The sequence below is a fragment of the Diceros bicornis genome, chromosome 5, assembly GCF_020826845.1.
Source record: "Diceros bicornis minor isolate mBicDic1 chromosome 5, mDicBic1.mat.cur, whole genome shotgun sequence".
Classification (NCBI taxonomy): Eukaryota; Metazoa; Chordata; class Mammalia; order Perissodactyla; family Rhinocerotidae; genus Diceros; species Diceros bicornis.
This window is the reverse complement of record NC_080744.1, coordinates 47,696,977-47,724,073: the sequence shown is the minus strand read 5'-3', so window position 1 is coordinate 47,724,073 and position 27,097 is coordinate 47,696,977. Positions and strand designations below refer to the sequence as shown.

The window sequence follows — 27,097 nt, the reverse complement described above, 5'->3', positions numbered from 1 at the left end:
GTTTTCAGGTGAGGAATTAGTGGGATGTCATACTCCCCACCCCCCTGCCACGGGAGAGCAACGATTCACTCCCTCAGCTTCCAGGGAAGAAAACCTCTAGACGACTCTACTAATGAGACACTGAGAGGATGTAAGTAAGGTTCCAATTACACCAAAGAGGTCAATGTATCATAATGACAGAAAAATAAGATAGGCTTAAGCCACCTGTTCACAACTTCTGGTAAAGACACTGAGCTTCAAAGAAAAGAATATCTATCTGAGAGAGAGATGTAAATTTTCCATGTGTAACTAACACACTTTGTAATAAAAGGGGCTTGAACCACTGGACTATGCACCTGGATCCCACGTCCTGACCTGAAATCAAAGGGTTAACAACTTAGAACTTGCAACCTCACAGGGTCTTTTTCTTTAAGGGTATGGTAAAGTTTCTAAAATCTTAGGAAGATATAAATTTTATGTCATATAGACTTACTAGGACAGAGTAAAAATTGGACCCCAGGAATGTGTAACAATAAAGATAAAAACATAGGTTTTGTAATTCTTGGGCTAGTTTATTGTATGCTTTTTCGCTTTTTAAGGTATTTAGATTATGTAAGGAAGTTTAATATATTGGATTTATGATTTTTAATCCAGTCCTTAAAAGTGTTTGTCAGGTTGCAATCATTATAAATGATGAAAGAAATTCACTTTAAATCCATACATCTTGGGCCGGCCCGGTGGCTTAGCGGTTAAGTGCGTGCGCTCGGCTGCTGGCGGCCCGGGTTCGGATCCCGGGCGCACACCGACATACCGCTTCTCCAACCATGCTGAGGCCGTGTCCCACGTACAGCAACTAGAAGGATGTGCAACTATGACATACAACTATCTACTGGGGCTTTGGGGGGAAAAATAAATAAATAAATAAAATTATAAATCCATACGTCTAGATGATTTTGTTGAATAAGTAGTGAGTATTTTGAGGAGTATTAATTATGTCTAAAGAAATATTGCTTAATAAATTCATAAGATCATAAATTGGACATTAAACAATGCCCAAATGGTCGTGAGTATTCCTCCCCAAGAAGAAAAGCCTCTTGCACACTAAGGACCATCAAAAGATGAAACCAATTTGTCATCCCAGGAGACTCAAGACCGTTAAAAAAATTACTATTCAAATAAAGGTATCACAGGCTGAATCTTTTCTATACAGATGGTGCTAATTTCTCAGAGTTGCGGAGGTTTGCCTTTTGGATCACCCTTCCAGGTGTGGTAAAAGTTTCTGCATCCCCAATATCATTGCCGACCTAGAGCTGTCAGTTCCATACCTTTTGGCTTATCTGTCTTTCCTCTTGGGTTGGAGTTATCATCTTTTGTGGAATCCTTCAAGGTTCCATATTCCTTTTCCATCTTAGCTGCTTCTTCCTTCGTACTATCTGTTTCTTCATGACTCTTCTCTGATGGCACTGTAATCAGATTACGCACTGTTGTTATAACCCATTTTCCTATCTATTAATTAAATCCTAATGTAGAAATAAACTTTACTGAAAAGATACATTTTGAGGTCAGATCGTTTTTTGAGCTGAAAGAGATCTTAGTGATTATCTAATCCAACTCCCTCCCTCTATTTCACAGAAGAGGAAACTGAGGCCCAGAGAGGAGAGAGATATACCTAAGCTCACCCACTGAGTTAGCAGGAGAGCTGGGCCAACCTCTGGCTTTATGGATTCTGGTTCAGTGTTCTTTCCCTTCTGCCACACTGTGTCATTAGAGCGTAGATTATTTTCTTTTCTTTAATCAATGTAGGCAATCAAGTGGGATATGTCAGGTCCCAAAGTAAATTTGAGTCTTGATTCCAGATGAGAATAACTCTATAACTGCCCAATATCTCCTTGACATTGTGTTTTTGAAGAACAGTCTATTACTCAGAGTGGCACTAAGGATTTGGGGCTCTGGCAGGACTTCTCTCCTTCTGCCTCCTTCTTCCTATTCCCTTACTCGTGGTCTCCCCAGTGTGAAGAAGAAAATTGGACTCTTGCTGTCAAGAAGGGATAACCCTGCTCACTTTTCACTTAAAAATAACTATATTTCCTTCTAGCAATCCTATATTGAATTAAAAAAAATCATAAACCCTAAAGTAGGTAACCCCTCGAAAACAGTTATAATGCATCCCTGTTGTCAACAAAATAGGGAATCTCAAGCAGTCTAACAATAGGCTTTTTTTTTTTTGTAATAAAAGGGTTATTAGTATAGAAAAAATAGGAAAGAAGAAAGAAAGAAATCAGTTATTGTCTCACTATGTAACACATCCACTACCAGTGCTATGGTCTCTCTATTTTTTGATGCACATTTTTTTCGTAGTTGTGGTACAATCTTGTTCCTTGCTTTTGTCATTGTCACCATTATGGAAGGATGTTTCCAGGTTATTAAAAAACTACTTGCAGATGACATTTTAAAGGGCTCTGTGTTATGCCATCAAATATATGTACATAACTTCTGAGATAGGGACACAAAATTAAAGTCTATGAACTTGCGATCTTTTCTCTTTTTGGCTCCACCCCGGGAAGGAGGCTCCTTTGCACAGCTCGGCTCCGTGGTGTTCACAGTGCTGAGCAGGGTGATGGCTGGAGATGCAGCAGTGAAGAAACCGAGAGAAGGGGCTAAATCATGTTACATAGGGGCACAGACTATCCCAGAAGAGAGAGAAGACCTGGGAGGGGAGAGCAAGTGGAGGGAGCAGCAAAGAGTGGACAGATGACCAGGGACAGGAGTCTGGAAAAGTGGTGACTTGGGGAGAGAAAAAGATACCTAACGGAGCATTTTAGGAAGGATTGCTCCATTTTATGATGTTGCCCTCTCCTTTCCCCACCAGCCACCTCCTAAGAATCTTCAGTAAAGACATATTTCTTTTCAATACTTCTTGGGATCAGATTTCTGTGCTGAGATTGGCCACAAAATAGCCAAAGTGATAGCTACTTAATCCTATGGTTGGATTTCAGATTTTAAAACTTTTTTAAATCTGTAATTCTTCATCAATGTTTCTTGAAGATCATTATTTACTGCTCAAAGGGGTTATTGCACTAAAAGCTAGAAGAATAGTTAAATCATACCTGGGAAAAGCTTGCTTTTATTGTCAGTGACATTTTTTTCTAGCTTGTTCTTGGTCTGAAGAGCAATTGTTTCATCCAAGTTTTCTGGAGGGAGGAGGGAAAGAAATATAATTTTATTTCCTGAAAGATGATATCAAAATTGTACTAAAAATGTTTAAATCTCATCAGAAATATCACAACAGCAATTCCGCAATATTAACACTGCTAGTAAGATGCTTTGACACAGATTTTATTTCTAGGAATCATAGACTTTCAGGACGGAAAGGCATGCTATTTGAGATCCCAAAGTTTGGCCTCCTACTTGGTTAACTGCAGAAGTCCCTTTCATGTCTCTGTGGTCACTGCTAGAACACATCCAGGGTTGGGGGCCTATAAGGGACAGCTGTGATTTTGGCCTACTCAGCACCTTCTAGTAACTACACCTTGATTTTCCTTTGGAGAACCCAGAGCTCTCCCACCAGCACATTTGCCTCAAGTGGGGGCTGAATAACCCAGGCCTGGCTCCTCAGGGTCTTCCACCCGGCTCCTCTGAGACTTCTGCCTTTCAAGGAGGAACACACGACTTAAGCCAGGCCAATGAGAGTCCATGCTAGGACCCCTGGGAGAAAGCGGCTCTCCTCCCACTAGGATTGCGGTACTGTGGGGATCTGACACTGGGGCTGTGCCAGCCATCCTGTTCCCATAAGGGAGCAGCTTGTCTGGAATGAATTGACATAGGGAAAGTCAGAGCTGTGAGATGGGGAAGGATAGATTCCTCACACCATTGGTGGACTTCACAAACCTGAAGCCAGGCCACCCCTAGCCCTGGACTTTTCAGTTATAGGAGGCAATAAATTCCCTTTTCACTTAAACAAACAGTTGGATTTCCGTCATTCAGCTTCCTCATTAATTCAGGAGGCAGCCATTTCTACTGTCAGGTTGTCTTAAGGGTAAGAATTTCCCTACTCATACTAAGCTGAAATCTGTATCCTTGTCTTTGTTATAATTCTGCTCTTTGGAGTACCATCATTTTAGGTGTTACTAGACAGGAATCTAGACGGTGACCACCTCAAAGTAGTCAATGAATTAGAATCCACACTGTTAGTGTTTAGTTATTCAACCAGCCACATATCCATCTCACTAATAAGGCAGGCCTTTTTTGCTATTTGCAAACAAGCACTTCTTTGCAATTAGTCTATAAAGATTCCATTATTACTTTGTATTATTTCTTCCCAAGTAAACCCCTCCTTCCACCCCACCTCACCCTCCTTTTGAGAAGAAAATCAGTATATCCTATTGAGTGATGTTTTCTCAGCTTACACTATTGGGACCACGACAGAGAGGTGGATGACTAGTCATTATTTGTCACTCGCTGAGAAGGGAGGAGAGGAGGCTGATCCATCCTTTCCATTCTACCCATGGTGCGCCCGAGCCCTCGGGGTCTGAGGGTGGACCCCACAGCAGCAGAAGTCAAAGCCAATGTACTTATACAGAAAAATTCTTTAAACATAACATTTTCTGATTGTAAAAGTTACACACACGTATATATACGAGAAAATGAAGAAAACAGAAAATTATAAAGAAAAAAATACTTATTATGCCCAGATCATGTTTTGCTATATTTCCTTCCAACTTTCTATACATATATCCATTTTTTAACACCAAAATTGAGGTCATATTCTAAATGGCTTTAAGCATTCAGCAGTATATCATGACTATTTCCCCCTGTCATTAGTCTTTGTAAACAATATTTATATTGTAGACATAATAAATATATACAATTATTAAAAATACAAACATTTAAAAATAAAATTTAAATAGTCTAGATTTATCATAATAAATAAACAATTTTAGATATTCTCCTCCTGTGGAGTATCTGGGTTATTTTCATTGTTTTGTTCCTATAAACCAGTGCTGTCCAATAGAACTTTCTGCAATGATGGAAATATTAATTTCTGTGCTCCTCAACATGGTAGCCACCAGCTACATGTGGCAATTGAGCTCTTGAAATGTGCCTAGTGTAACTGAGAAACTAATTTTTAATTTTGCTTAATTTTAATTACTTTTACTTTAAATAACAACATATGGTTAGTGGCTACCATATTGGACAGCACAGCTATAAATAATAGTGAAAATACTTCCCTTGCGTATCAACCTTGTGCCATCTCTAACTTATTTCTAAGTCACAGGGTATTGGTATGGAAAAATGAGTGATTTGAAAAATGTCTTTGATCTACTGTTAAGTGAGTAAAGTGGACCACAAAGCACTGTGTGTAACATGAGCCTATTTCTTGTTAAATAAGTTAAAAGAAAGAAACAACATAGGTATATACGTGTGCGTGTATACACACACACACACACACACACAGAGAAAAACATCTGGAGAGAGATAAACCAGAACGTCACCTGAGTTTTGGATTATGAGTGATTTTTCACTTCCTTTTTGCAATGACTGATTTTTTAAAAATAAATATGCTTTTTATAATCAGAAAAAAACAGCAAAACTATTTTCATGTAGAAAAAAATGGAGTTCATACAGAATAATTCTGGATTACTCTGTCTTATGAGATTTTCTCTTGTTTAATTCTCCCTCCTGCATCAAAGATCAGAGTGAGGGGCGGAGAGCTCATCCGCCCACAGGGCATGAGGGCAAATGGTATTTGTGGATTAACTAAACCAAACAGGAAAACAAAGAGCGTTTTTTTTTTTTTTTTTTAAATAACTGACACGCAGAATCAAAGAACGTCCAAGCTTATCTATAAAGTTCAAGGAATCACGGGTCGGCAAACTTTTTCTATAAAGGTCCAGAAAGTAAATATTTTTGGCTTTGAGGGTCATATGGTCTCTATCGCAACTGCTCAACTCTGCCGTTGTTGCACAAAAGCAGCCATTGTTGCACTAAAACAAATGAGCACAGCTGTGTTCCAACAAAACTTCATTTATGGACACTGAAATTTGAATTTTATATAGTTTTCTTGTGCCACGATGTACTATTCTTCTTTTGATGTTTTTTCAACCATTTAAAAATGTAAAAGCCCTTCTTAGCTTGTGTACTACACAAAAATAGGCAATGGGCCAGATTTGGTCCAAGGGCAGTAGTTTACAGGCCCCTGTTATAGATAACAAAGTCTTTTATTTTACAGATGCAGAAACTGAGGCGCAGCAAGGTGAGTACCTTCCCCGCCCGGACAGAGCTGGTCCGTGGCAGAGTTGGGACCAGGAGGCAGAACTTCCAATGCCCGGTCCAATGCTCTTTCCTTCCCACCACACAAGACCTCACCAGTTAAAATCAAGACTTTTTTAGTCCCGACCATCCAAACACAATTGAAAAAAAATAGTAAGTCAAATTTTAATTAAATTGTGTTCATGGAGATTACTAGAAAATGTTAAGACAAAATATGGTAAATGTGAAATGTTTGTACTCAAGCTGGATTTATAGAGATAAAGAGTTGAAAACTTCTTGTTAATTTTATTTGTATGCATTATTAAGCTGGGCTATTCTGGTTACCGGATGATTCAGGCTATTTTGGTGTAAATTATCAGATTAGTGAAGTAATTATTGCCAAATCCCTTTTTCACTTTGGACAATGAACACTAACCACAGTAAAAACAAAACAGACAGGACTCTCACCAAGGTAGGAAACACCTTCCTCCGGGGATATTGTGCCGTACTTGACCATCATCTTCACAAAGTCAATCAACGTTTTCATGATGGTAATCAGCGTTTCTTTCTCTTTTGCCTCTTTTTCTATATAAAAGGACAAAATTTTAAAAAACTAGTGGAGTATAGCTTCATCTTTCAATGTCAATTTATGAAGTACAGCATCTTATTGAAAGATTTCGCCCTACGTTTATAGTTAAAATCATGTATACAGACATCTGGTCCCAGACTTAAGATGGTTCAACTTATGGTTTTTCAACTTTACAATGGTGCAAAAATGATATGCATTCAGTAGAAATGGTATGTTGAATTTTCCATTTTGATCCTTTCCCGGACTAGTGATATGTGGTAGTTACTCTTTCGTGATGCTGGGCAGCGGCAGCAAGCTGCAGCAACCAGTCAGCCCAGCGATCACGAGGGTAAACAACTGATACACTTCCAACCATTCTGTACCCACATACCCATTCTATTTTTCACTTTCAGTACGCTATTCAATAAATCACATAAGATAGTCAACACTTTACTATAAAATAGGGTTTGTGTTAGATGATTTTGCCTAACTGTAGGCTAACGTTAGTGTTCCAAGCACATTTAGGTTAGGCGAGGCTAAGCTATGATGTTGAGTAGTTTAGGTGTATTAAATGCATTTTCAACTTAGGATATTCTCAACTTACTGATGGGTTTATCAGGTCGTAACCTCATTGTAAGTCGAGGAAGATCTGCATTTAATTTACAAAAAGCCTAAGACTTGATTGGGAATACAGGATAATGTATGGGTATACGGAAATTTTTCAGAAACAGGCGATTATAACTTCTCCAAAAAGGTTTACTTTAATTGAAAATATTTTATTAATAGAGTAGATGATAAAGAGACAGTTTGCAACCAAGATAACATGAACTCAAAAGGAAAGTTAGAAGATTGGTGACCCAACAACTTTTCTCTACTCAACTTTACTCTACTTTTTCTGTACATTTTTGAGGGCAAGAATGATCTGTTTTCATTAACCAAACTTAATATTTGAAATAAGATCACACACGTATCTTTATTTTTTAAATGTTAGGTTGATTTTTTAACAATAGTATATACTGTTTCCTAAACTTTATTTCATTTAAAAGAATTTATACATATAGTAAAAATATTCCAATAGTACAGAAGTAAATAACAGTGAAAGTAACATTCTCTTCCTCCTCGCCAACTCCTATTCCCTATAGGTAACCACTGTTCAGTTTCTCGGGAACTCTTCATATCTAACACACTATTCTGCATCTTGATAAAACCAGATGGCCAAGGATTCCATAGCAGTTCAGTAGATGTATCAATTCTAAAATCAGAAAAAAATCCATTTCCATTTTTGAAGAAAAGAAAAACTAAGATGCTAGAGGAGAGCCCATTTTCCCTATTCTTTTAGCTGCCTTGAAGGATTTTCTCTAAATATTCCTAGCCCTTCTCCCCCCATCTTTTCATCCTCCCCACAGATGTGGTTGGTAGGCAATAGCCATTAGTTTATATTTCTTGACTGATCAGGTTTGGAATCTTTCTTCTTTCCACTCGCCTGGAACAGCAGAAGGCAGGGATCTGAGAAAAGTGTCTGCTTTGCAGATTCAAATTATCCCTGAGATTGGCTGTTCTAAGAGCTAAACTGACAAGCAGGGAGTGAGCAAGCCCATTGTTGGCTCTTACACTAATCTATACTCTACAACTCAATGTTTTTTTTTGTTTTTTTTTTTTGGTGAGGAAGATTGACCCTGAGCTAACATCTGTGCCAATCTTCCTCCATTTTGTATGTGAGACACTGCCCCAACATGGCTTGATGAGTGGCGTGTAGGTCTGCGCCTGGGATCTGAACCCGAGAACCCCTGGCCACTGAAGCAGAGTGCGTGAACTTAACCACTACGCCACCTGCCAGCCCCTATAGCTCAATCTTTTTTTATCGGTATCAGACATATTTTGGTTTTCTACCTGCTTTATTATTTCTCAATTGGTTCAGACCTTGGGTGAGAAAGATGAGTACTATCAAAGACCTCAGTGTAAGTATTTCAATTAAAATTCTATAAAAATAAAGGCAATAAGGAATGAGATGAAGGAAATTGAAGGATAAAAACACATAAAATAAAGGACATTCCATATAGTGGAATCCTAAAAATACCATAAAAATTACAAGGTTGGGACAGAAGAAGGTGGGGGAAGAGATGCTGGAAAAGTGCTGGTAAATAACTTCAGCCAACACGTTATTTACTCAAGGTCACATCCATATAGGTATTTGGTATCATGCTGAGGCTCTGCACTGACAAGAAGTGACTCACCAGGATGACAGAGGTTCTGAGCCACACATCTGCCAACCAATGGGGCAAGATGGCTCAGAATGGACCCTCAAGATGTACAAGCCCTGCAGACACCAGAAGAGGGGCCAGTGCCATCTGGGCAATGTCTGGAATTGAAAGACAAAGGATGTTCTGCAGAAATGAAAGCTCACTCTAAGGTCACTTCTTGGGGGAAATATGTTACAATTATAGAAATCTTGATTACAAATGTTCGATGTGGGGCTGAATCATTGAACAAGGAGAAGAAAATCCATAAGGCAGTGTAGGGCATCTGTCTGGACAGTAACAACAACAGAAACTTTGCCCGTTATTATCCTCCATGCAGATTAACGAAAAATAAACATGAACTGAAATCTTCACTTAACTTATTTTGGTGCACATATAAGAGAAAAGAGCAAGACACCTCAAGGACTTTTTTTTTTTTTAAAAAAATACCATTTTCCAAGTGTGCTTTGGGCTCCTGACCTCCTCTAGTCCAAGGTTTATTTCACTTTAACTCATTCGAAGACTGAAGATGAAAATGTCTAAAAAGCAAATTCTGAATCATTTAAAAAATGATAAATTATGTTCCACACATTGTTCCCACTAAGAGAGGATAATAAATAAAGCCGTTTTAAAAAAAGATTTGCAACAAGAGTTGAGGCTGTGCTGGGTCAGCCCAGGGACACTGATTCATCTCCACGTCTGCACAAGGTTCCCTCTAATACCATGAACACAGCACATGTTCCATAGTTGTTTGTTGAACAAACAAATGAACCCTCTGTTAACAAGAAGATTAAATTATCCCGACACTCCACCTTTCCTGATTAGCTTTTACTAAATGTTTCCATGACTAGCATGCTTGAAAAAAATCCATGTGAACTCTTTTCCCTGAGGCCACAATATATATCATTGAGGATTGCATTTGGAAACTGAAAACAGGAAGAAGAAGAAACCCACCCACACATTTCCTGGAATGACTGTTTCTGTTCCAAATGGTCAGAAAACAGTGTTTACCTGAATCGATACTTTTCAGGAGTGCATAGAAGTTTGGGAAATATTGAAGTTCCTCGAAGCTGTCTTCATTGTAGGTTTTAGTTCTCCTTTCCAAGCCATTCGTCGAAGTTAAAGTGTTAGATACTGTTTCATCATTTTCTCCATTAGTAAAACCATCTTGAATTGCCGCCATTGGAGTCTCCAGTGGGGAAAGAATCAATAAAAAAATAAACATTTTGTTAGAACTAATGACACTCCAGCTTGATTCTTTCCTCTGTGCTACCCTTGAATGTGAAGTGCAAGGATACCTCCTCCTGTGCAAGCTCTTGCAGGCATCTGGGCATCTAGTCACATGGAAAGGTCATTGGAACTTACAGACAGGTGCTTCACCTGAAGACCCTAGCCCCTGTTCAGGGGAGACTAGACAGGGAATTTCTAGGTTCCCGTTCTGGCCAACTTCCCCTCTATCAGTCTTCATGAGTGTCTCCTTGTAAAATTGCCTTTCACCAAGGAGAGGAACTTTGAGGTCACAGAATCTATGGTGTCAAGATCAGTGTCAGAATATCTAACACTAGCAGAGCAGTCACACCTTGGGGACTTCTCAGCGACATTTTAAGGGTTGTCTGGAAAAGTACACAAGACTTTCCCCCAGAACTGATTTGTGTCCAGTGTTCCCCATCTTAGTTAATAAGCCATTGTCCATTCAGTGAACTAGACAAAAATTTAAGAGTCTTTCGTGCCTCTTCCTCTTCCCTTCCCGCATCCAATCCATCAGTAGTCTTGTTGGCCCTACTTTCAAAATTTATCCCAAATTTGTACATTTCTCTCTTTCTCAACTACCCCATTCTAGTCCAAGCTGCCTTCATCTCTTACCTTCTAGCTGGTACACGACTCATCTCCAATCTATTCCCAACACTGCCTTTTCCATGTTGTAGCCAGTTATCTTTTTAAAAGTATGGTCATGTGACTCCTTTGCTTAAAATCCTTCAGTGTTTTCCCATAGCTCTTATGATAAAGATCAGAATCCACACATGGCTCAGAGGGCCCTGCCTGGCTTGGCCCGGGGCCACTTCCCCAGTCTCATCTCTCATTGCTCTCTCTGTGCTAGCGACACTGTCCTTGTTTCAGTGACTTGGATACTCCACATATCCTTCTCTACATGTTGCCTCTCATGTTCACAAGTTAACTCCTATTCAGCCTTTGGTTTTTGCCTCAAGTCATTTCCTCGGGGAAGCCTCCCCTGAGCCCAAGTCCAGGACGAGTTCCTTTTTTTTTTTGGTAAGGAAGACTCGCCCTGAAATAACATCTGTTGCCAACCTTCCTCTTTTTTTTTGCTTGAGGAAGATTAGCCCTGAGCTAACATCTGTGCCAATCTTCCTCCATTTTGTATGTGGGTCGCCACCACAACACGGCTGATGAGTGGTGTAGGTCCACGCTTGGGATCAAAACCGGGCTGAACCCAGGCTGCTGAAGCAGAGCATGCCAAACTCAACCACCATGCCACGGGGCTGGCCCCAGGATAGGTTCCTTTTTTATGAGGTCTCATAGAACCATGTTTCTTTCCTTAGAACACTTAGAGCAATTGTAATTAAAACGTGTGACTATTTGAAGACCATCTACCTCTTCCATTAGACTGTAAGCTTCATGAAAGCAGGGATTATGTCTCTTTACATGAGCATTGTCTCCCCAGTGCTTGATACATAGTTAGTACCTCAATAAATATTTATTGAAAGAATATTTCAGGGGCCAGCCCTGTGGCATAGTGGTTAAGTGCGTGCGCTCCGCTGCTGGCGGTCCGGGTTCGGATCCCGGCGCCTACTGACACACCGCTTGTCAGGCCATGCTGTGGCGGTGTCCCACATCAAGTGGAGAAAGATGGGCATGGATGTTAGCTCAGGGCCAGTCTTCCTCAGCAAAAAGAGGAGGATTGGCATGGATGTTAGCTCAGGGCTGGTCTTCCTCACAAAAAATAAATAAATAAAAAACCCAAAAAACTTCAAAAAAATAAAAAGAATATTTCATTTGCGCTGATGCATTTAGATAGCGTGAGTGAACAGGTCAAGCATATGGACATTTTAAAGATGGGTAAATGAGGACTACATACTGGGAGCGAAGAATCGTGAAAATAGCCATTCAGTTTCAGTTCAGAGTGGTAAGCTTGAGTGAAAGTCATGAGTCTTTGATAAATCTAGAAAGCTTTTTTTAGAGTCAGTGGATTTTCAAAAGCTGTTTAGAAAGATGAAAGCTGGTGGGGATTGGAAGCAGGGAGAGTAAAGGAGAGCTTGTAAGCTATCTAGTAAAAAAACAAAATCCAGACCCAATTTCTGTTTCTTAGCCTCCTCTAAAACAGGACCATAAGCCTATATAGTCTTTTTCTTTGTATTTGGGATAGGATGTTGGAGGAGACAAGCAGCGTTGGGGCCTGGGTGCTCTGGTGGAGAAAACCAAAGAACAGGTGAGGAGTCTGATATCCTCCCATTTCCTCCTATGATCAGCTCCATTTAGAGTTTTAAAAGGAAGTCAAGGAGGGGAGACAGATTCCAGTAGCTTGGCTGATGCCAAAGAAAAGATTAAGAGGCACAGAGACCAGCAGGGAGAAAGAAGGATGAATGACTGGTCCAAGTAAATGATGACAGACAGGCCTCTGAACCAATGAAAAGAGGAGGGAGCAGGTGGAAGAGTACAGGGTGGGACAGACAGGCAGCAGCAGGCAACCAGCTCTGGGGAATAGAAAAGCTGGTGTGGCCGAGGATCAGATCAACCTGAATTTCTTTTCTTGGGGTTCTGGGGGCAGATGATGACATTCACTGTGAACAGAAGTTGGATACCAAAAGAGCTGTGAAATATCTGGTTCTAGTAGACTGGAATTACACAAATAGTTGTTATGCACAATAACCATTTCACATAATATGTGTTATTCTACTGTGGGGTATAAGACAGAATCTTTACTATGTAACACAATATAACATGTATGTTTAAATTATTTTCAAAGTAGAGTTCATTTGTATCTTTTCATTTATTGGTATTTCATGAATATGTATTTTAAGTGGGCTAAAAATGTCACATATCCCAAATCTGCTTTGGGACCAAGTGAGGTATTAATTATACACAGGTTGTATTAATTATATACAAATACAAGTAGACACACACACACATCCATGCACATGCATATACACACATCCACAACGTACACATATACATTCACATATACATACCACTTTCTCTGGTATTTTCACAGCCTGGCTCTCAGTTCTGCTTGTGGGTTTATCGGGTTCCTCTTCATAATTGTTGGCTTCCTTTGAGATCAATTTTTGTAAAACCTCAGCTACTTCATCTTCCAGTGTGTGTGCCTGGCTTTCTGTGATCTGTTATAAACACATATAACTGTTATTCCCATTTTTGTGATTAAAAAATCTAGACTAGGGCCAGCCCCAGTGGCCTAGTGGTTAAGTTCATCATGCTCCACTACGGCAGCCTGGGTTTGGTTCCCGGGTGCAGACCTACGCTGCTCTGTTAGTGGCCATGCTGTGCTGGTGGCCCACATACTAAACAACAAGAGGAAGATTGGCATGGATGTTAGCTCAGGATGAATCTTCTTCAGCAAACAAAACAAAACAAAACAAAACCAATCTAGACTAAACTCTGTAGTTGAATACATATTTTTAGAGAATCTTCTGGTCACTCTTTCTGGACAACCCCTGTTTATGCCTGTACTAGTTGCTGGCTGTTACTGTGACTGCCCAGCACTCTTTGGGCCCCCTGGGCAAGTGGTCAGTCCTGTCCGTTGGAACCCGTGGAACACACTCACTTTGAGAAACATCTTGAGGGTTGTTTCTCACCCTCAGTGGCAGGTCATGGTCAGGTAATGTAAACATGCAAGTTTAATATCCGAATAAAGCCTGCCAGGGTTGTGCTAGGGCTGGAGGCCAAGATGAGCAGGGTCAAATCGGATTGCTTAGAGTTTCCCAAATATTGTTTGCCCTTGCTCATGTTATTTCCTCCTCACATCACACGTCTTTTACTTCTGCTGGTTAAATCCTAACCATCCTTTTAAGCTAACTTCAAACACCTCCTTCTCTGAAGCTTTTCCTTATTGCCCAACTGGATATAATCCATCCTCTGGCATGCTGAACTGCTCTTATGGTTCTTATGCTGCTTCCACCATAGGCACGTGTGTACTTGACTAGTTCTACCGATAGACCATACATTCCTAGAGGGAAAGAATGTTGCCTTACTTGTCCTCAAAACCTATGGTGCCTAGTATAAAGTAGATGCATTATAAGCATTTGGCTACTTGAATCTCATGGCTTGGCTTCTTAGCATATTCCAAACTGTACTAAGAATTGGGTTTATTCTCATGCATGACTTACTAGGCCAAGATTCAGCAGTTTAGAAACGATCTTGTCAAACACTCTTCTGTCATTTTCCTCATAAATCCTGGTAGCAATTTTCTGGACAATGTCTTCAGCAGTTAAAGGTGTTCCATCTAGTTGATGAAGGCCATCTGGATCATCTAGACAGAGCAATCACAGTTTCACATCATAGTGATCACAGACATTTCATGGATCATATTACAGTCATATGTCACTTAGTGATGGGGATACGTTCTGAGAAATGCGTCATTAGGCAATTTCGTCATTGTGCGAACATCAGAGAGTGTACTTACACAAACCTAGGTGGTATAGTATACTGCACACCTAGGCTATATGGTACTAATCTTATGGCACCAGCACCGTGTATGTGGTCCGTCATTGACCGAAATGTCATTATGCAGCACATGACTGTATATGATCTATACCTTGCTCTTGTATACTCAGAAATGTTTGGAATATATCTATGGTCCTGCTTGGTCCCCATAAACTCTTGGTTTGAAATAAAATTTGACTTGAAGTTAAGAACCTAGGATGATAATGGAAATTCTGAAAGCTTCTTATGTGGTTACAAGAGGAAGGAAGATCTGAAGACAACACAAAAGGCCACTCCAGTTTTTATTCTAATAATACAAACAATATTATACTTTTAATTATTATTGTATGCCGTACTTATATAGCATGCCATACTGTTCAAAGCACCCTTCTATCTATTATATGGTTTGATATTCCATTTCCATACAAGGAGTATATTGGTACTATTTGTACATGTATTCCCTTTGCTGGCACATTCCTGGGCTGAGGGTGGGGGAAACCGCCTCACACCTAGAACCAGAGAGTGTGTACTGAAGATTTTATGACTTACCTGGAACAAATATTTACTTCTAACTGAATGCGTATCAGAGTGCCTTTATGTAAGACAGGTTAATGTGATAAGCCCCTTTCTCCAGAGAATAGGAAACTTATTTTAGGTGCCTGGAATTTAAACTTTTAAAATGTGACAACAGATTTGCACAAAGCAATATGTAAATCTCTGCAGAGAAACTTGCAAATCTGTATGCTTGGCTGTCCTGGGAATACATTTGGCAACACTACTTCAGACTAAAGCAAGGGCCCGCCCTGAGGGAAAGGGAGCATACAGTAGAGTTGGTGGTGAGGAAGCATTGTACCACGTCCATGGAGAACTCCTGGGAATCAATTGGTCTCTTCTCAGCTATACCACATGGAGCAATATATTAATATGTGCAAGTTTACAAGGCACTCAACTCTCCCTGTCACCTCTAGGCAGACTAGAAAGATCAGAATTTTAGCCCCAGTGACACCACTATGTATCCCTGGACCCCTGTAAAGGAAGATCCTAGGATTATCTATTTCATGGAATTATTGTGAGGATCAGATGAAGTAAGATGTAAATGCACCTTTGAAGTTGCAAAGTACTATATGAAAGCTAATTACAATATTACATGAAAGCTAATTATTATTATCTACAGTGGATTTGTACCTGAAATAAAAGAATTGCAATTATCTTCCAGAGACAATAGAAATTGAGTCCCTGGCCAGATTCTGCCCCAATAATTCTGATTATATTCACTCTAGGGAAGAAGAACCTAGTATTTCTATTGATTCTGTCCTTTTCTTCCATGAGGGGTTCAAATAAGGAATTTCTCTCAGGGCCTTTCTTCCAGACTCTATGGAGATGGAGGTATATGCAGCCTCAGGCAGAACATCTTCTTGTTGTTTGAAAAGAAGCTTAGGAAGCTTAGGGGTAGAGTGATTATACACAGAGGACTGGAAGTTCCCTGACAGTATATTCTTGCTGAGCTGTCAGCCAATCCATGAGCTGTGAGCCCTTTGAGCCCTGTGGGCCAGTGACTAATAAGCAGAAAAACCCCTTAAAAAAAACCCGCAAAATAAGTTCCCCTCCAAGCTGAATAAAAATTGGGTTCATCATCCATTTTTTCACAAGCGGAGACTCACTATCATTCAGGTCTGATTTTTCCATTTATAGGTTGCAACACAGACTCTTGGGAATATGTGGAGCAGAAACTGCCCTGGTCTACACAGAGGTGGAAGAATTTATTTCCCTTCCCACTTGTCCCTCAGGATCTGAAACAGGAAGTATATTGGGTGCCTGCTGGAGCTGGGCAATAACTGAGATGACTGTTTTTCAGTTCATTTACTTCACAACAGGGAGGATGTTAGCAACGCTCTGAAGAAATAGCCTCTCTCCTCTGCTGCTCTGCTGTATTCTCTGGAGCCAGGAACTTAGGCCTCCCCTAGCAGAGCTTTGCTAGACGGGGTTAATAGTTGAGCACTTGGGCATTGCTCCTTACCTTCCACTGATTTCTCCTGGCTCCTCTAAAATGGACAGAATTACTCAGAGTGACTCCTCTACTGCTCATGAAGGGGTATCTCACCCTCCTGTATAGACCCTCAGAGGAAAGCCAAACATGAGTTCAACATTTACAATCTTTTTAAAGCAGCAAAAACATTCTAAATGGATGTAAAAGAGCCATGTTCAAGTCATCATCTTCCCCGTTATGTTTTGAATCCTCAGCATCTAACCTGGCACTTGACATTCACTTGTTTAATATATTTTTATTAAAGACAATGTGGGCCAAAACTGGAAATAGAGTAATAATTAGTTGAGGCATGGTCCCTAACTGCACAGAGTTTATTGCCTAGTTCATAGTCGGAAAGTGTAATTGCTCAATGAATATTTGTTTGGTAAATGCACACAGGAGCCCGAAAGCACTGCTTCATAAAAGAAACTTGGAAAAATCCTGAATCACACATACTGTAGAAAACGCTGAAAAGGAGAACTGATGGGCCCTATAGCACAAGCCCATTTGGAGGTTTCCTAAAGGCAGGAAAGTACCTTGCAGAAGTTAGGCTCTCTCGCTCTCCCTTCTGCAATGTAAGCCTGCATGCCTCCGAGGTTCTAGTCACCTCCGTGGTCCCAAACCCTTTGATTCCAACACTTCCAAGGTAGGAGAGGAGACCAGTGATTTACTCATAGATCATTCTCTCCAAGAATCTTCTCTGTAATCTCAAGTGGACTTAAAATGACTCCTAGGGTAAACCTAGAGCCCTCAGGACTAGCACTTAGTATTTCTGAACCCGTTTGGGATGCTAACAAAATTTTGAACAATTTAAAAATAAGTTACTCAGGTTAGTGGTCAGATCACAAACAGATCTGTGCCTCCGCCTGCGTGTGCAACCAGTTGGACCAAAAAGATTCAGTCAAACAAACATTAGACTATTTTTTAATTTTATTAAATCAAATGGTCAGTTCAGTCAAAGTGGTTGAATCTGTTTTGTTTGTTTGTTTGTTTTTTAGGAAGATTAGCCCTCAGCTAACATCTGTTGCCAATCCTCCTCTTTTTGCTGAGGAAGATGGGCCCTGGGCTAACATTCGTGCCCATCTTCCTCTACTTTATATGTGGGACGCCTGCCACAGCATGGCTTGATAAGCGGTGCATAGGTCCGTACCTGGGGTCTGAACCTGCGAACCCCAGGCCGCTGAAGCAGAGCGCACGACCTTAACCGCTATACCACTGGGTGGGCGGGAATCTGTTTTGTACGCAGCCATGCCCAGTGTCTATTCATTTCTAGTCCAAATATTTTTGGTTAAAAAGTAGAATTCAGGGGAAAAAAAACTAAATTTCCTTGAGTAGTAGGCAATATAAAATGTTTCAAGGGAGCCGGCCCCGTGGGGTGTGGTTAAGTGAGCGTGCTCTGCTGCTGGCGGCCCAGGTTCGGATCCCGGGTGCGCACTGGTGCACCGCTTATCAGGCCATGCTGTGGCTACATCCCACATAAAGCGGAGGAAGATAGGCACAGATCTTAGCCCAGGGCCAGTCTTCTTCAGCAAAAAGAGGAGGATTGGCATGGATGTTAGCTGAGGGCTGATCTTCCTCACAAAAATAAATAAATAAATAAATAAAATAAAATGTTTCAAAATATAAACCATCTCCCCCACCCCATACATGCACAACATACTTCTGAACTCTGCTCAGGCTACAATAACCAATGAAAGTGAAATGTAATTGGTAGTTGTTTTCTGGCAGAGATAATCGGCATAATTCTCTTGTGGACATGGAACAGAATAAGGACATATAAGAAAATCCATAGTCACTCTTAAGCACTGGTTCTCAGAATGGGAAACACACCCTCTTCCTCAATGCCTAGGTACAATAGTTCATTTATTCCCTCATGTATTCTTTTATTTGTTCATTTACTCATTCATCAATTCTTTGTTCTTGTGAAGTTTTCAATTTATTTGAGGAGAAAGACATAAATCATAAGTAGTCACACATAGGAATGTAAAATTGAACTGCATGAAGTGCCATGAAGGAAAGGAACAAGGTTTCTATCATATCATGTATGCTGGATAAACCTAGAAAAGCAGACAGAAACCAGTCCATGAAGGACTGTGGAAGCCACATTAAGAATTTTGGTTCTTATCCTAAGAGAAATGGGAATCTACTAATGGGTTTTATGCAAAAGAGTGACATGTTCATATTTGTGTGTTAAAAAGATCACTCTGGCTGCTATTAGAAGACCATTAGAAGATTCTGCTGTAGTTCAAGTGAGACATGATTGGAGCTTGGACAAGGATGGCGGTGATTGGGGATAGAGAAAAAAAAATCTGAGAGATGCATAGGAAGTCAAGTCTAGTGGATTAGAATTTGAGAAATGAGGAAAAACAGGAGTAGTTTGATTCTTAGATTTCTGTCTTGGAATATTGTCTGAGTAGTAGTGCCTTACCTAGAGAAAGAGCCCTCTAAGAGGGCTAGGTTGTAAGGTGGACAGAGATTATGAGTTTAATCTTGGACACATTAATTTTGAGGTGCCTCTGAGACTTCCAAGGGAAGATGTTCAGTAGATGGACGGATATGTATATCTCAGAGAAGTGTGGGCTAGTGATATGAGACATCAGAATATAGATGGTAATTGAAGCCAAGGAAAGATTAGAATGACCTAGAAAGAAAGGATATGGCTAGGAAGAGAACACTGAAAAGGAAGTCAGGGATATTTCCCCTTTGGGGGAGGGTATTTTTTTGATTTAATTATTTGAGAATTATGATATTTTGTTTGTACTAATATTTAAAATAAATTGGACTGTTAAAATGAATTCAGTAACATAAAATATGGATAGTAGGTTTAAGTTTTTTTCCAAAGCATCAGTAAAGGAACCTTTAAAGAGAAAATAAAATTTGGGTTTCTGTGGAGCTGGGCCTCACACATTATCAGTAAATTTGGGCTCTATCTCAGTTTTGGTCCTGACTAATAAAGGATTATGAGTGTATAAGAGGTATTTTTAAAATAAAAGACGTTCTCTTAACCCATAATGGGAAACTCCAAGTTAGAGAAAATGGGAAGCAAAAGTTCTTTTTCCTCATTTACCTTGAAATTTATGATCCAGTCCACTCTTAGTAGAATCATAATCATCAATCAGTCTTCGATTCTTGGTTGAATCAACATCTTCCACATTCAATTTATTATCATATGGGGAGCTTCCTATGGATTGTCTTTCTTTCTCAATTTTTTCCTTTTCTGTTATTGCCTTTAGCAGGTTCAAGTTATCAACAAAGGAATAATTGCTTTCACTTGGCTTGTTTTCTGCAATAAAAGTCCCCAAGCCCAACAGATCCATTTTAGTTAAGATTCTCATAGCCTACATCATTTAAATTTAATATCATTATAATTTCTTTTTACCTGGAGGGTATGTTTTTTTAATCTTGCCTGCTTCTGCTTCAGCAATCTGTGAAACAAACAGGAGATAGACCTGGTTTTAAATCATTGCTCCACCACTTATCAAGTATGAGAGCTAAATGATTTAATCTCTGTGGGATTTAGTTTTCTTATTTGTGAAATATAGATAATAATTTCTATCTCAAAGCATTGTTATAGGATTAAATGAGATTTAAAAAAGGGGCAGATGTTCTATAAATATTAACTCCCTTCTATAATATTGGTGAAAGATAAAGCTCTGATAAACAATATTACAATAGAGTGGATGTGATGTTGAGCTCACTGGATTATAATACAGCCCGCTCTGTGTATTATACGAAACTCTACGTATATAACTGTCAGGACAGAGAAATTGCCAAAACTGTGTTTCTCATCCCAATTTCTGTCAACTTATTATTAAGCTCCTGAGGTTTGTGAATTCAAAGTGGCTAAAATGTCACAGTATAATTACATTAAATAATAATAACTAAAGTAAAATGAAATAACATTTATAATTTTACTTTTGACCTACCTGTTCATTTAAAGGTCTTTCTGCACTTAATTCTCTATTATGTAGGGGTTTGTCTAGAATAAACAGACATATAAATTTAACTGTGCATTGGAAAGACACAATATGTCTTTTATTACATAAAATCTTCAAAAAAGAAAAACAAATATTAAAAGAAATATTTTTGGATGACAGTGAAACAAAAATATATATTAACAAAGATTATCAAGATTGTACAATAACGATGATTATCGATGTAGCCTTGCTTATTTGCCTGGTTTATTTCCTGAGTTAATAGAATTACACTTTTTTTCCTAACCAGAAATCTAACATATAGTTCTAATACTTGGTTTACCAGCTGTTTTCAACTAGACAGAGCATAATTTGAATTGGCATTATTGGCACGTTAAAAGTCTTTTATCATACACTGCACTTGTTATGAATAGAGTATCTGAGAATGGTTGTAAGACAACTAGAAAAAAAACCAAGCCATTTTATTAGGTTTAAAAGCCACCCCCCACTCCCCAGTTTCAAAATAAGATCTTTCATAACGACCATGTTATTCCTCTATCATTTAAAAAGTAGGGGGAAAAATCTGTCTTCTGCCTCTAAATTCAAACTGATTTCTCTGTCAATATGCACGGATATAATTTGATCAGAAAATGAGGCAAGGTGATTTACAGCTCTCGGATTATGCCAAGCTTTGCCTTTTCGTGGCGAAATAAAAGAGAGGTGGGAAGGAAAGTGTCTGCGTACCTTGGCTGCCTCCCGGTTTGGGGAAAGCTTGAATTGGGCTGCTGTGGAGCACCAACACCAGAATCCAAGTGCCGGTCCAAAGGAACCCCATTCTTCCACGCTTGGCTCAGAAACAGCCTGGCGCCGGGCTCCCGAAGCTGTAGCTTTTGTTATGAATGAAAAGGAGGAGTAAAAACAGGAAGAAGGAGGGTGCAGGGAGGGAGAGTGGGGGGGACCGGCGGTCGGTGGAGCTCTGCGCGGCTAGGGAGTAAAGGGATTAGAAAGGCTCGGGGCTCGGGCGTCAGGTCTTCAGGTGGAAGAGAGCGCTGTCCGCGCCGTGGGTGCTGAAGTTCCTGTGACGCGGAGCCGGCCGCGGGTCGGCTAGGGCGTAGCCTTACTCTCGCTCGCTCCTTGAGAGGAAGTGAGGAAGAAAGCGCATGCTCGCTGAGATCCAGAGGCGGGAAGGGATGGCGTCAGCGACTCCAAAGCTACTCCAATCCCTGGGAATGGAAGGGGGAGGGGCGACAGACCTGCTAGCGTATTATCTTGCCGCAGTCCTAGGGGTGCTCCTGTGCTCAGGGTCACCTGGATTGCTGTAAACTTGGAAATCACTGACATTACCTCCCAAGTAAACGTCACCTCAAGGACCAAATGCCTTCTCTGCCCGAGCACCTGTCAAGGAGAGTTAGATAACCTTGTGTGAAGAGCTCTGTTTTGGGATTATTCTGGGATATCTGCTCCAGAATCCCTTCTTTCCATTCTACCTCCTGCACCCAAAAGGTAGATATAATTCTTATAACCTTAGAAAAGCCCTGCCTTTTGTGATTTGGGTTGACATACCAAGCATCGTTTGGTGCTCTTCTTTGTGTCTCAGCTCTAGGGAGTCTTTTGAATTGGGAAATTCAAGGAACATTCTTTCAAATAGTCCGATTGCTGCAACACACTCTCACTCTCCTAGATGTTGAAACAGAACTAAAAAATCATTGCCTGTTCCCCTAAGAGTGAATGTCCTCATCAGTGTTACGTAGGTGAGTAGCAAGGGCCAGGTTCATTCTAAAATTTCCCCTTTCCCCCCAAGGGGAAATCTCGCCTTTCACCACTACCAAACAATAGACGACGACGACAACAACAACAACAACAACAACAACAACTGTACTTTTGTAAAATTCTTCCCCAGAATTCAATTATGCCTATGGACCTGGCTGTTCTAGGGGTCCTTGAAGAGAAGAGATAGTCATGAAAAGCATTTTATATCATAACTAGGTCAGGGAGGTGCTTCCTATATTCTGAGAATATTCCCAGAAGCCTAACATTATTGTATAAAAGGAGCTATCAAAAGACTTGGTAAATGATGAATACAAGCAAGACTAATGTGAGCAGGGTGCTGAGTAAGTTCTTTAGTCTCTGATTTTTAGACAGAGCTTGGACCCTTTCCTTTGCTCTGTGGCATGCTGGGAACCAGTTTGAATAAAGACCAAAGAGAAGGATTCAGCACAATCAGGCCTTTGATTTCTGCACCCTTGCTTTTCGAGGAGCAAGTTAGTTATTCAAGTCCTTAAAAACAAACAAACAAACAAGCTAACAAACAAATCTCCCTCATTCTGGAAGTTTTTGAGTTTGGAAGTCACTCAAATACTTCCTTTAAGAATCTAAAGAGTACTTTTAATCCAACAGCTACTTCAAAACAAATAGTTGTTTCTTGGCAGCGATAACATAACATCCTTATCCCAGCATACTGCATTCAAAAAATTAAGTCACAATTTAAAATCCCAGCTGAGTGAAGGGTAAATTTCCTCTTCTTTAAAGCAGAGATGGCAGGCTCTGCCTGCCTCCTGATGTTATTGTGGAGATCAAATGGGTACATGTTTTGATCAAGTTATTTTGATGCCGGGAATATTTTGACACAGCCTAAAAATAAGTCATGAAATGTTTTCAGCTTTTAAGAAACATTACTGAATATTATGTGATATACCCATTCACCGATCCTAAGACTCACTCTATGCTTTGTCCTGTTCCTCACTCACACCTCCCCTCAAAATATGTTTGCAGCTGGGAGAGGCTCGGGATGAAATGAAGGTAAGGGATGGCTATCAAGCACATTGCATTGCTTGCAAAAATAAGAAAGGTATTTGACCATTCTCTGCCATTTGGCCTCAATGTGACTGTGTTAAATGGATACTAAATCTAGGAACATTTTATGTTTCTGATCAAATGAGCTGTGGACCACTGAGGAAACTGTGAGGCATGAATTAGTCTACATTCCTCAGTCTTATGGATGCTTCTGCTTGACTTAGTATAGGCCTATGAAGGGAGTAATCCTATGTTTCATTCATTCATTCATTTAACAGATGTTTATTGAGCACTTGAAATGTACCAGGTATTGAGATAATTGTTGGGTATACAAAGACAAGTAAGATATGCTCACTGCTGGTCTTATAGCCTAACAGAAAGGACTGTGATTATAACAGCAAAAACAACAACCACCACAACTATTTGCTGAATAGGTTTCGTGTACTACACATTGATCTCATTTAAATATAAGTGAACCAATAAGCACAAGAGTGTATTATGGGTTCCCTGTTGTATGTGCAGAGTTCAGGTGAGGTGCAAATAATGGAACAGATAGTCAGGAAAGATTTCAAAGAGAAGATGTCTTTTTTCATAATAATAAAAAGGTTAAAATATTTGATTATTGTATGTAAGCACCATATAAACTTTGAATAATATCAAAAATATATGTTGAAATTATAAAAACAAGTGTCTTTGACACAGATCAGGTTATCACGGAATAGACAACAGGCAATGCAAAGTGAGTTTGTTAATACTGCTTGTGCATATGTCAACACACACATGGATTGATTGTCATGTGCTCATTCACTGGTAGAGAAGATGCCTTTTGAGCTGAGTCTTGAAGATAGAGACATTTGAAGAATGTTTTTATTTATTATAGGAAAAATTGTTATATTAATTATTATTGCATATTTTATTATATAAAATTTCAAACACACACAAAAGTAGAGAAAATATTGAAGTGAGCTCCCATAAATTCATTACCCAACTTCAATAATCATTAAATCATGACCACTCTTTTTATTTTATATCCTCAACCACTTAGCAACCCCAATGGATTTTTTTTTTTTGCTTGAGGAAGATTCACTCTGAGCTAACATTTGTGCCAATCTTCCTCTATTTTGTATGTGGATCGCCACCACAGCGTGGCTACCAACAAGTGGTGTAGGTCCGCACCCGGGAACCAAACCCAGGCCACCAAAGCGGAGCACACCGAACTTAACCACTAGGCCGTGGGTCCAGCCCCCGCAATGGGTTGTTTACCCATAAAAATCCCAAAGTTCCTATCATTTCATCCATAAGTATGTCAGAATGTTTACCTAAAAGATAAAGATTCTTTTTTTCCCAACATTACTGTAATACCTTTGTCATAACTCATAATAATAATACTACCTTAGTATCATCAAATATCCAGTCAGAGTTCAGATTTCCCCCCTTGCCTTATAAATATTTTTACAGTTGGTTTGCTTGGACCAGGATCCGAACAATGACGTGACTTGCATTTGGTTGGCATGTGAGAGACACGTTTGAGTGTAAGACTGGAAAGGTAGATGTTGCAAGCTTTTGTTTGACTTCCTCAGACAAGTTAGTTGCTTCCTTGGAATACAGTGCACACTTCCAATATAGCATGTATCCCATTGTGCTGCTTTTTGTACATGGTTCTTTCCTCCTTATGTCAAAAATTGAAGGAAAAATTCTGAAAATACAGATAAGCAAAAAGGGAAAAAAATCATTTTATAGAGATAACCACTGCTGATTTTTGGTACATGTGCTTTTAGTGCATGTTTTTTCTAAGAAAATATTTTATACATATACTTGTAAAATTGTATCTTTCACTGTAATTATCTGCTTACATATATAGCTGTCTATCCTACTAAATTGTGAATTCCTCGAGGAAAAAGATATCGACTTACTCATCTTTCATTTCTCAGCCCTTCTTATAGCATCTGGAAATGCATTTGCTTAAATAAATGAAAGAAGTGATGGAGAGGGGCCGGCCCCGTGGCTTAGCGGTTGAGTGCGCGCGCTCCGCTGCTGGCGGCCCGGGTTGGGATCCCGGGTGCGCACCGGCGCACCACTTGTCCGGCCATGCTGAGGCCGCGTCCCACATGCAACGGCTGGAAGGATGTGCAACTGTGACATACAACTATCAACTGGGGCTTTGGGGGGGAAAAATAAATAAATAAAATCTTAAAAAAAAAAAAAAAAAAAAGAAGTGATGGAGGATGGCCTATTTACTTTTAGTCTTCAAATGCCGGGACTGTGATGGCTGTCCCACATTGGAAGCTCATGACAGTCTTGCAGTGCCAGAAGCTGTCAGTTCCTTAAAGAGCTGTTATCCACCCTGTCATTACGATTCTCCACTCAACATTTTCTTTACAAAAGAGTAGTCTTGCAGAAGAAATGTTCATGAAAGGCCTAAGAATAGAGAGCCAGAGCTGGCAAAGGCCCTCACAGCTACAGAGTTATAGGAATGACGCAGAATGCCAGCACTGGAGATGGCTGCTGATATAGCTCAAAGGAGAAGTAGATGTGGAATCTGAAAGTCACCATCAGAGGCAAATTAAAATAACCAAGGATAATGGAAGTGAGCAAATAAAAAGGCTAAAATAATCAAGGAAAGTGAAGGCATGGAAATGAAAAGAGTATACGCATAAAGAACATGGGCCAAAATGACAAGATGTTATTGGCTACCTACAGAGTGGAAAGAGCCAGAACTGAATCTGAGATGGGTAGGAGGGGAAGGTAGCTAGTTGGCTAACTTATCTTGTTATTTACTTACCTTACTTGTACCATGGTTGAACCAGATTGGGTCAATCACCTGCCCAAGGGGCCATGGGAGGAAGGTGTGAGGTACTATGATTGAGGGCTCCCTCCAGAACTACAATGTAGAGCATTTAGGGTATCAGGGTAGGGCATAAGGCAAACAAAAATAACAGACACTCACTGCACCATAGAATATAGTATTTAAGATGGATCAAGCATTATTGAATGAAAAATATCAGGTTTCCTATTAGCAGTTTGGTTCCTATGATAAAAATTGTGTGTGTGTGTGTGTGAGAATGTATGTGCACACATGAATAGAGAGTTATCTGAAAAATCTGTTCCCGTAATATTTACAGTGGTTTCCAGGTTAGATTTTTTTCTTTGTTAATAAGGCAATCCTGAATTCCTTGAAATATGAGTTGAAAATGTGAGTATGTATTGATTTTATAATCAGAAAAAAACAATAAAGCAATATAATCTAGATAAATAATTTTATATGCTACAAACATACTCCATTATGTTTCAGACAATTGTAATGAATTACTTTCTTCTGGGAGATGAGCATAGATTGTGATAAGTTCGGGAAAGGAGAAATTAAAATCTGGCGGGAGGGTTTTTTGTCTTCTCTGACGCTCTGCTACTGCTTGAATGCCATTCTAAACAATTTTCACAGTGCATCGTCATTGCTTGTACGTCCTTTTTACTGTGACCTCTTTGAGGGGAGGAGCTAGCCAGGATTTATCTTTTTATATTGGTATCTAGCATATAGTAAAGAGGTCAATAACTGTTTGTTGGATGGAATTTTATCATTTTATGTGTCTACCCAAAGCTGTTCTCTTACATGAGACTTGGCACTTTTTTCCAAACCATGGGAGTACCTCAAGTAGCC

At 39.7% G+C, this 27,097-nt stretch overlaps 1 protein-coding gene across 2 annotated transcripts in view; it reads right to left on the bottom strand.

Annotated features, from left to right (window-relative positions):
• Positions 1-21,754, bottom strand: part of SCG3 (secretogranin III) — a 42,339-nt gene extending 20,585 nt beyond the window's left edge. For both annotated transcript variants that reach the window (XM_058541577.1, XM_058541578.1), the window contains exons 1-10: positions 21,394-21,754; positions 20,662-20,714; positions 20,115-20,160; positions 19,803-20,018; positions 14,394-14,536; positions 13,239-13,388; positions 10,045-10,222; positions 6,697-6,813; positions 3,087-3,170; positions 1,305-1,442 (exon numbers count right to left, since the gene is read on the bottom strand). In XM_058541577.1, coding sequence (XP_058397560.1) covers positions 1,305-1,442; positions 3,087-3,170; positions 6,697-6,813; positions 10,045-10,222; positions 13,239-13,388; positions 14,394-14,536; positions 19,803-20,018; positions 20,115-20,160; positions 20,662-20,714; positions 21,394-21,484 — 1,216 coding nt within the window. In that variant the 5' untranslated portion in view covers positions 21,485-21,754. The remainder of the gene's footprint in view (positions 1-1,304; positions 1,443-3,086; positions 3,171-6,696; positions 6,814-10,044; positions 10,223-13,238; positions 13,389-14,393; positions 14,537-19,802; positions 20,019-20,114; positions 20,161-20,661; positions 20,715-21,393) is intronic.
• Positions 21,755-27,097: the final 5,343 nt, after the last annotated feature.